We start from the raw sequence: 11,058 nt of genomic DNA, 5'->3' as shown, positions 1-11,058 counted from the left end.
TGTTTTTAAACCTTTGCATTGCAATATCTCAGCAACCCAAGATCGTATCAACAAAGTCCGAAGAAGCAAAATATAGAGAATTTTTCTCAGCTTTTCAAAAATATTTTTTCCAAAAGTGTGCAAACATGTGCACTAATTTAAAAAAATTAAAAACTGCGACTATTTTCAAAAAAGTCACCTAAATATGGATTTAACTCGAAAACGGTGCACTTTATCAAAATTCTACTAAAGTACTTTTCGATTGCAAATTTGAATTTACATCGAAAAATGAAGTTGAAAAATTTTTGCGACCAATATTTCGATTTTTTGAAAAAATCAGTATTGATTAAAAAATTCATAACTCACTCAAAGATTTTTTGCACAACCTGGAAATTTCTGAAAAGTTGGCATTTTATGTCCTCTAAAACATATCAAAAAATAAAAAAAAATAAAAATAGTGTTTTTTTGCAAATCAAGTTTTAGTGATAAAAAGTTAAATAAAAAAATCACCAAATTTTTTTTACCGTGTATCATTTTTTCCAGTGTAGTCCGTATCCATACCTACAACTTTGCCGAAGACACCAAATCGATCAAAAAATTCCTTCAAAAGATACAGATTTTTGAATTTTCAAACATCATTTTTGTATGGACAGCTGCCAAATTTGTATGGAAAATTATATGGACAAACTAATGATGCAAAATGGCTTCTTTGGGCATACCGAAGCCACCAAAAAAGTTTCAGTCGGATTAAAAAATACAAAAATTAAAATTGAAGAAAAAAGACCGATTTCGTAGAGAATTGCTCCTATGTAGCTAGTTCTGTTATTCCGCATTGAAAAATATATCGCACTCGAATTTAACCACTTGCGTTTAAGAAAACTGCCTTTTTTCTAGATTTAAGCAAGACCCATTTTTCTTTACTATTTTTATTTCAAAAGAACTTAGACGATTCATTCGCGCATTTCTATATGCATATTTCTAACGGCGCACACACAAATACTTTTTTGCGAGCCAACACGAACACCTGCCAGAGGCGGATGATGTCGGAGTAGCCGGCATACGGGGTCTATCCGTCGGTTGACCAGGCCAGCGACAGGCACTGCGTCGGGTCAGCGACAACTTCAGCTCTTCGACCTTGAGCTTGCAGGACAGATTCCAGATCTTGATCGACGGTCTGTAGTCCACGCACAGCCAGTAACGGTTCGGCAAGAAGTAGAGCGCGTTGATGCCCTTGTACTTGTGTTGTCCTTTCGCGCGAGCCGGACACAATCTGGCGGTTGGCCACGAAGAACGCGATTAACAGGATTTCCGACGCTTCGTTCCTCGTCTCGGCCCGCTTCCAAATCTCATCGATATCACAAACCAACTCGTCGTCCCCGTCTTCGTCCTCCTTAAACAACTCTTCCGCGCCAAACTATATATCGCCGTTCTTGTCCAGCAAGGTCCGCCCCGTCGTGTTCATCCGCTGGATGACCAAGTGGTCGAGCACCATCTTCTTTTTCGCTCGCTCCACAAATTCCTCCTCGACGGATTTGGCCGTCACGAGCCGGTGAATGTCGTCCTGGTTCTTCTGACCGATTCGATGCGCTCACGCCTGGGCCTGCAGCTCGTTCAGCTGATTCTACCTTTAATGCATCCAAACGCTGAAATGAAAAGAGCGGCATTAGAAGGTACTTCGCGAGAATGTCCAACATGCGCACCATCTGGGAGAAGATCAGCAACCGGTGATCGGTTTCCTTTAGCCGGCAGAGCAGCTTGTCTAGCAATACCAACTTACCGGAACCTTTCAGCAGCTGAACGACCACTTCGTCTTGGTAGGTTTGCGTTTCAAACTCCGTGGGCCGGGTCAACAGCGCATGGTTTTCAGCTCGATCACAATGTTGGGGAATGTGTTGCCCTTGCGCAGCGCGTCTTGGTGAGGAGGTCATTTCGACGCGCAGGATCTGCTCCACCTTGGCCGGAAGACTCTTTTCGATGTCCTTCTTGATGCGCCGCAAGATGTCCGGATGCTCTTCCAGCTTTTCCGTGTCCGCCTTCAGCTCCACCATCGGGTTTAGATGCTGGGCGCGACCGAGCGATGCCTCACCACGGTTCGTTCCCAGTGCGGTTTGCGGGGCCAAAAATTGCGAGCAAAAATCCGCCTCCTTGACGTCGACAGGATGATGTTTCGGCGATCTGTTCCGTTGATCATTTAAACTGGCGAGCACTACGCGGGCGGCGCGAGGTCGTTTCTGCGAGTCGAGTTCCCAGAGGCGAATCCGCCGGTCGTACAGCTCCGCTTCCTGCTCGGTCAGCTCGATTCCGTTGGCCCAAACCACTAAACACCACACAAAACTAGGGACCTACATAGGGAAATGAAATGTTCTGGGAGAAATTTCAAACACCCAAAGTCATTCAAATTTAAGGTTGAAATACTTGTTGTTTTTCTTTGGTGCTGGCACTTTTCATGCACCAAACAAGCACAAACATAACAAAATCTACTTGATTATTATCAACAACAGTTTTACAATACTTGTGATTGTTATAAGTCTCATTTTTTTGCCAAAATTATTTTAAATTGATTCCGACCTTGATCTTGCATGATCTTGTTGCTCGATTGGAACCCCGATTTGACAGTTCGATTGGAACCCTGAGAATGACATTTCGCCTCTCCATATTAGGTTTTACGCCGACTCAATTTGGAGGTTAGAATGGAGTGCACTGTTTACATGGACTTAGCACAGTTCGATGCGCTCGTCGATTTTGTTCGGGGAAATTCGTCGACAATCGACGAAGACCATGTAAACAGTGCACACGAGCTGTCAAATGACGTCACGGTGTAAAACCTATATTAGGCTCTCTACACAAAACGCGCACACAAAATGGGTTGCTGCGATTGTTTTGAAATTTGAAATGTCAAAAGAGCGGGTGGATTTTACGAGGTGTCGTCATTTCGGAAATGCAATTCTGCAGATATTTTTGTCAAGTTGCTACAGATATACTTGAAATTTAGTGATTCGATTAATAGCTACTAATTTTTGGGTAGTATTACAAAGTACTCAGAATTCATTTCTTGTCAGCAAGATATTATTGAGTACATTGCCGGATCTTTTCATGAAAAGATGGAAACAAATAATTTAATAATATTGCCATAAGGACATAACCCAGCGCTGAATTCATAAAATATTATTACTATTTTGGTGCTTAGTAAAATCAAAAATATTGTAGTTTTATAAATAACAAAATTTACGTATAATGTATTTCAATTTCGTGATTTGTGAACGCTCCCTACAGCTGCGCACGACGCGCGTCTCATCGCCTGCTTGGATGAGCGCTGTCAAAACAAACTACGCAAATGTTTTGTTGTGTTTCGCGCGACGGACGATAAAGTCGTTTTTATGCTTTCTGTGGTGATAAATATGTATATGAAGTGTGAATAATAAGTGAAAAGGATCTTTTTGGTAAGTTTTTACTGAAACAAGAAAGAGTACAGTGATTTGTGTTGATTTTTATGTTTCCAGACGCAAGTGGCGAAGGCGCAGATCGGAGTTAAAACATCCCGTCTGATTGGACTTTGGTGATTGTTCAAGCAATTATTTGACTAATTCCGACCTATTCCGACAGTAGGAGCAATCGGTTGAGACACAAAGGAAAGGAAGAACTTTAAAAACAACAAAAAAGTGATTCGTATTAGACTCTACCCGAGCATGGGTAAATAACAAGGGAAATGCGTAATAATACCTTTCTCTGGTATCAATACCAAATTTTGGTATTCCTGGACCCTTTAAAATTTTTCTTAAGGATTATGCAAGAGCAAAATGTGGTATCATACCAATTTAAGGTATTGTTTTGATATTGCAAAATTGCAGCATTTGTCAATGGTCGAACACCACATTTTGGTATTCTTTTGGTATTACAGTATTTTATCAAATTCCTCTGAAACTATGGGAACATTTTGACTAATTTTGACAAAATAATTAATTTTGCGCTAAAATGATGTATCAAAGCAAATGCCTTCATTGAAAACCGGAAATTATAAACTTGATTTTAAGCATTTTTGATATACCCCCTAAAGAAATTACTTGAAATTCTGAAAAATTTTCTAAGTCATGATGGCACATTTTGGTATTATTTTGGTATTAAAGTGTTTCATCAAATTCCTTTGAAACTATGGGAAAATTTTGACCAATTTTGACAAAATAATTAATTTTGCGCTAAAATGATGTATCAAAGCAAATGCTTTAATTGAAAACCGGAAATTTCAAACTTGATTTTAAACATTTTTGATATACCCCCTACAGAAATGGCTTGGAATTGTGGAAAATTTTCTAAGTCATGATGGCACATTTTGGTATTATTTTGGTATTAAAGTGTTTTATCAAATTCCTCTGAAACTATGGGAAAATTTTGACCAATTTCGACAAAATAATTAATTTTGCGCTAAAATGATGTCTCAAAGCGAATGCTTTCATTGAAAACCGGAAATTTCAAACTTGATTTCAAACATTTTTGATATACCCCCTAAAGAAATAACTTGAAACTGTGGAAAATTTTCTAAGTCAGGATGCCACATTTTGGTATTATTTTGGAATTGAAAGGTTTCATCAAATTCCTCTGAAACTATGGGATTTTTTTTATGAATTTTAATGAGATAATTAATTTTGCGCTAAAATGACTTGAAACCCAAAAATGTTAAAGCTGATTTTCATTTTTTTTTACATACCCACTAAGATTTTTTTTAAAACGTTGAAATTTCTCTAAGTTGGGATAACCAAATACTTTCAAAAACGAGTTAATCGACAGATTATTGAATTTTGGTGAATTTCAATCCAGTTTCATTTTAATAATACTTATTTTTCAATCTTTTTATTTTCAAAAGCTTCAAGAACTTCAAGCACAGGCCGTTCATCAATGACAAATGCATTCGGTGTGGTGAAGAATATCACTAAGAACAACATGGAATCATCAGGTGAGTAGATTTGGCTGTTGCATATGGATCATTTCCGTTTTTTCACTAACTGCAACTGCTGCACTAAAAATGGTATGAAAATACTAAATTTTGGTATTACTTGTGCAAATACCAGCGACCAAAATGTGCTCTTGGTTGCCCAGTAATAGATGGTAAAATACCATGAAATCATATCAAAATCTTGTATGTGGAAGATCACAGGAATACCAAAATATGACTTTCCAAGGGCGCGGGAATACCTAAAATTAAAACCATGGCAATACCAAGTTTTGGTATTCAAGCAATGTTCAAAAATCCAGAAGATCTCAAGTTGGTATTGAAATGATTTTATTTTGTGGTATTATTTTACCTTTGGAATAACATGGTTTGGTATTGTTGTGCCCTTCCACATACAAGATTTTGGTATGATTTCATGGTATTTTACCATCTATTACTGGGCAACCAAGAGCACATTTTGGTCGCTGTTATTTGCCCAAGTAATACCAAAATTTGGTATTCCCGTGTTATTTACCCCTGCTCGGGTAAACGTAAACAAATGCTTATTTTGTTTTCGACCGGAAAAGGACCGTGTTTGTTTACACAATAAGACAAAAATTGCTTGCAACAGTTCAGCCCGGAGCAATCCGGATGTGATGAAATTTCGTTTGGACTAAGAAGAGAAAAAGCAGGAGGAGGAGGACTACATCGAAAAGGATCAGATAAGTAAAATTTTACTATTGTAGCAAACAAAATATATACCGTATTAACTTTCGAATAGGACGAATCTGTAGATGTCAACAAGCGACCTATCCCTTTCTTACTCAACGTTAACTGTCACTAGAGCAAGTGGGATAGACTGTTTGTTTACATCTACAGATTCGCCCTATTGAAAAGTTAATACGGAATAGACCGAGAATTGAAAGTTACTTTTTTGTCGAGTTGATACTTTGTTTTTTTCTTTATTTTTTACAGAGTTTCGATGAGGATTAACTTGGATTCTACAATTATGGTCGTTTGCACTGGTAAGAAATAGTCCTGTTTATTTATGAATCTTTTTCTTAAATACGTTTTATTTTTAGTTATTCAAGCTAAAAGGATCAACTACATGTTCTGCGGAAGCACTGCATCGAGAAGAACGACATAACCCTCCTAAAAAAATCGTAAAGACAAGGGCTTCCTGAAGTTTATGCTCGTCACAAACAGTCTACGCCAAGCAGGTATTTTGGTATAAATAATATTCGAGTGAGACTATCATTATGAATCTGAACAATGAACTCAATTTAAAACACTATTTCATGCTTCAAGATAATTCATTTTAAATCATGAAGTGTAAATCTAGACACGACTTTTGAATTAAAAAATGCATCCTTTTTCATTTAAAGTAGTTACGGAACACCCTGGATTTTATTACACTCCTGCAAAACACTCAAGCCCACTTTCATGCTTAGTGTTTCGTCGATTTCTCTCTATTTATCTCTATTTTTTTATGCTATCTTTTAAAAGCAATATGTTAATGGCACTTTATAAACAAATAACTTTTAAAAAATGCCTATTATTGTACTATTTTGAGAGAAATTGCTGTAATATGAAACATAGACGCTGCGCGAAAAAAGTGGGTACCATAGATATAACGTTTGAGTTTGCCAGTTATAAGTCTTGGAAAGACACTTTTTTTTCAACTATACATGACTTTTCGTAATATTGACTAGACAATTATTGTTGTATTTTACCTGTTCAAAGTTTGAGCTAGTTGTTTTACTGAAAGTTTAATTTCCAATCTAAACCATAAATTTTAATTATTTTGTTATTTCAATATTTAGTAACGGTGCAAATCAATCGGAGCATGGCGCATCCATGTTATTAATTTACATTTCGGTATCTTTAGAACATGTCCCTCATGTACCCGAGCAGACGGAAATAACTTGGGAAGGTCAGTTTTTGATATTGTGAGAAGATCGAAATATGTTATTGGGATGATCGGATTAGTTGTTAAAATAACAAAAATCAATAACAAAGATTTGTTCGAAGAATAACTTAAACTGTTATTATGTTGTTATTGCAATAACAAACCAATAACACAGAAGGAATCATGAAGGAATAACAAGATTTGTTATTTTGTGCGGAGAGGTGGAGCAGCATAATAACAAAAAATGTTATTGCACTGGTATGTCTCCATAACAAAAAAAGTTATTGTTTTGGTTTATTTATAATTTGCAAATAAACCTGCAGTTGCCATAACTCCTCTGTACTAGTCAGGGCTGTAGAGTCGGGTACCTCCAAGCGACTTTGAATCCATACTTTGAAGACAACTCCGACACTGGATGCAGGATATGACGTCAACGACGACTTTAGCTCTCCAAAAATACCCGACTTCACAGATTCCGACTCCAAGTAAAAGTTGCTGAAAATTAGATGAATCCGATGCAGTCTCCGAGGTCACACTCCAGCTCGAACTTCAACGTCAGCTCCGACTTCCTGGCTCTGTGAAAATAATAACAGTTTTTGTTATTCACACTTCAAAAATTCTCAATAAATAAATCAATTCCGTTAGCGAATATAACAAAATAAAAAAAAAGAACTCTCAAAAGTTAATTTATCGGATTAATTTTAGCTTGAAACCCCATTTCATGGTGAAATAATGACCCCGATGAAATTGGTCAAAATTATTTCATAGTTCTAGCCAATTTTAGTAAAATCCCTTAGGGGGTATATCAAATAATTAAAAAAATCAACTTTCAAAATTTCAACTTTTTAGAATAATTTTAGCTTAAGGACCCCATTTCATGGCCAAAATAATGACCCCGACGAAATTGGTCAAAATTATCCCATAGTTCTAACCATTTTAAACTAAGTCCTTTAGGGGATATATCAAATAATTAAAAAAATCAACTTTCAAAATTTCAACTTTTTAGAATAATTTTAGCTTAAGGACCCCATTTCATGGCCAAAATAATGACCCCGACGAAATTGGTCAAAATTATCCCATAGTTCTAGCCAATTTTAGTAAAGTCCCTTAGGGGTATATCAAATAATTAAAAAAATCAACTTTCAAAATTTCAACTTTTTATAATAATTTTAGCTTAAGGACCCCATTTCATGGCCAAAATAATGACCCTGACGAAATTGGTCAAAATTATCCCATAGTTCTAACCATTTTAAACTAAGTCCTTTAGGGGGTATATCAAATAATTAAAAAAATCAACTTTCAAAATTTCAACTTTTTAGAATAATTTTAGCTTAAGGACCCCATTTCATGGCCAAAATAATGACCCTGACGAAATTGGTAAAAATTATCCCATAGTTCTAACCATTTTAAACTAAGTCCTTTAGGGGGTATATCAAATAATTAAAAAAATCAACTTTCAAAATTTCAACTTTTTAGAATAATTTTAGCTTAAGGACCCCATTTCATGGCCAAAATAATGACCCCGACGAAATTGGTCAAAATTATCCCATAGTTCTAACCATTTTAAACTAAGTCCTTTAGGGGGTATATCAAATAATTAAAAAAATCAACTTTCAAAATTTCAACTTTTTAGAATAATTTTAGCTTAAGGACCCCATTTCATGGCCAAAATAATGACCCCGACGAAATTGGTCAAAATTATCCCATAGTTCTAGCCAATTTTAGCAAAGTCCCTTAGGGGGTATATCAAATAATTAAAAAAATCAACTTTCAAAATTTCAACTTTTTAGAATAATTTTAGCTTAAGGACCCCATTTCATGGCTAAAATAATGACCCCGACGAAATTGGTCAAAATTATCCCATAGTTCTAACCATTTTAAACTAAGTCCTTTAGGGGGTATATCAAATAATTAAAAAAATCAACTTTCAAAATTTCAACTTTTTAGAATAATTTTAGCTTAAGGACCCCATTTCATGGCCAAAATAATGACCCCGACGAAATTGGTCAAAATTATCCCATAGTTCTAACCATTTTAAACTAAGTCCTTTAGGGGATATATCAAATAATTAAAAAAATCAACTTTCAAAATTTCAACTTTTTAGAATAATTTTAGCTTAAGGACCCCATTTCATGGCCAAAATAATGACCCCGACGAAATTGGTCAAAATTATCCCATAGTTCTAGCCAATTTTAGTAAAATCCCTTAGGGGGTATATCAAATAATTAAAAAAATCAACTTTCAAAATTTCAACTTTTTATAATAATTTTAGCTCAAGGACCCCATTTCATGGCCAAAATAATGACCCTGACGAAATTGGTCAAAATTATCCCATAGTTCTAACCATTTTAAACTAAGTCCTTTAGGGGGTATATCAAATAATTAAAAAAATCAACTTTCAAAATTTCAACTTTTTAGAATAATTTTAGCTTAAGGACCCCATTTCATGGCCAAAATAATGACCCTGACGAAATTGGTAAAAATTATCCCATAGTTCTAACCATTTTAAACTAAGTCCTTTAGGGGGTATATCAAATAATTAAAAAAATCAACTTTCAAAATTTCAACTTTTTAGAATAATTTTAGCTTAAGGACCCCATTTCATGACCAAAATAATGATCCCGATGAAATTGGTAAAAATTATCCCATAGTTCTAGCCAATTTTAACAAAGTCCCTTAGGGGGTATATCAAATAATTAAAAAAATCAACTTTCAAAATTTCAACTTTTTAGAATAATTTTAGCTTAAGGACCCCATTTCATGGCCAAAATAATGACCCTGACGAAATTGGTAAAAATTATCCCATAGTTCTAACCATTTTAAACTAAGTCCTTTAGGGGGTATATCAAATAATTAAAAAAATCAACTTTCAAAATTTCAACTTTTTAGAATAATTTTAGCTTAAGGACCCCATTTCATGGCCAAAATAATGACCCCGACGAAATTGGTCAAAATTATCCCATAGTTCTAACCATTTTAAACTAAGTCCTTTAGGGGGTATATCAAATAATTAAAAAAATCAACTTTCAAAATTTCAACTTTTTAGAATAATTTTAGCTTAAGGACCCCATTTCATGGCCAAAATAATGACCCCGACGAAATTGGTCAAAATTATCCCATAGTTCTAGCCAATTTTAGCAAAGTCCCTTAGGGGGTATATCAAATAATTTAAAAAATCAACTTCCAATATTTCAACTTTTTAGAATAATTTTAGCTTAAGGACCCCATTTCATGGCCAAAATATTGACCCCGACGAAATTAGACAAAATTATCCCAAAGATCTAAACATATTTAACAAAAGAAAAAATAATAACAGATTGTGTTATGGACACTTAGAAACTTTTCCATTTGTGCGATTTGTGGTAATTTTATTTCTAAGTCAGTATACCGAACGAATAACAAATTTTGTTATTAGGAGAGTTTTTGAAATGTATAACATTTCCTCTTATTGGCGTGTTATTAAACATTTTCAATATAATATCACTTCAATACCAAATATTGTTATTTTATCAGAAACTGTTATTAATTTTTCTTCTTGAAGTTGAACTTCAGGTTAAAATAATAACACTGTTTGTTATTTTAACAGGATTTGTTATTGAAATATTATGAATTTTGTTATTACCGTCTTCTCGGGTAGTATTGTTTATAAAAACATTTGCAATCAAATTTGACTACTGACTAAAAAGACAAAAAGTTTTCCGGTTGATGTCTGCCCTTTGTCTAAATAACTTAAATTGAACTAATTAAACAGCTGATGATGGTTCCAAAACTTTATCGAAAAATTTACTAAATTGAAACACACTCATAATTGGGAAACTTTTGACCATCATGACTGTAAAAAAAATCAAAGAAAAAACTAATTTTGTTCTGAACAGAAAACTATTGCAATCAAATCAGTTTTATTTATATTTTTACATGTTATTTTTCTTAGTCACAATTCTGTTATTTTTCAATTAGATTCTGATATTTTTTTGTTACTTTTTGAGTAATTTCTGTTATACAATTCTGTTATTACAACTATTATATGACCCATATTTGTAACAGCCTGAGATACAATGCTATGCTTCATCAATTATGTTATTTTTCTGTTATAAACTTCTGCTCAGGGCATGTGATAAAATCTAGAGTTTTTGTTGGAAGAGGTCCATGAAAGATAATAGCTTATAGGACCTTTAAAAAAAAAAAATCAAGAAATAATAACACTTTTTGTTATGCAATCAATCCATATAAATAACAGTTTTTGTTA

General features: G+C 34.4%; 1 protein-coding gene across 2 annotated transcripts; it reads right to left on the bottom strand.

Moving 5' to 3' along the window:
- Window positions 1-333: 333 nt before the first annotated feature.
- On the bottom strand, window positions 334-2,843 carry LOC120425896 (chromodomain-helicase-DNA-binding protein 1-like). 2 transcript variants are annotated; one of them, XM_039590514.2, is made up of 2 exons: window positions 1,680-2,843; window positions 334-1,622 (listed from the first exon to the last, which is right to left on the bottom strand). In XM_039590514.2, the coding sequence occupies exons 1-2, from the start codon at window positions 2,025-2,027 to the stop codon at window positions 1,371-1,373; spliced, it is 600 nt and encodes a 199-aa protein (XP_039446448.1). In that variant the 5' UTR covers window positions 2,028-2,843; the 3' UTR covers window positions 334-1,370. The 2 variants fall into 2 exon arrangements, with proteins under 2 accessions (XP_039446448.1, XP_039446449.1); XM_039590515.2 differs by having other exon boundaries at window positions 1,448-1,622; window positions 1,757-2,841.
- Between the last annotated feature and the right edge of the window lie 8,215 nt (window positions 2,844-11,058).

The sequence above is a fragment of the Culex pipiens genome, chromosome 1, assembly GCF_016801865.2.
Source record: "Culex pipiens pallens isolate TS chromosome 1, TS_CPP_V2, whole genome shotgun sequence".
Classification (NCBI taxonomy): domain Eukaryota; kingdom Metazoa; phylum Arthropoda; class Insecta; order Diptera; family Culicidae; genus Culex; species Culex pipiens.
This window is presented reverse-complemented; position numbering and strand designations above follow the sequence as displayed.

Excerpts from the sequence above, each read along its gene's own strand:
- LOC120425896 (XM_039590514.2), bottom strand. The coding sequence starts at position 2,027 with ATGGTGGAGCTGAAGGCGGACACGGAAAAGCTGGAAGAGCATCCGGAC. Across the intron at positions 1,623-1,679 it reads TGCTGATCTTCTCCCAGATG|CGTTTGGATGCATTAAAGGT; the intron begins GTGCGCATGTTG and ends TTTTCATTTCAG.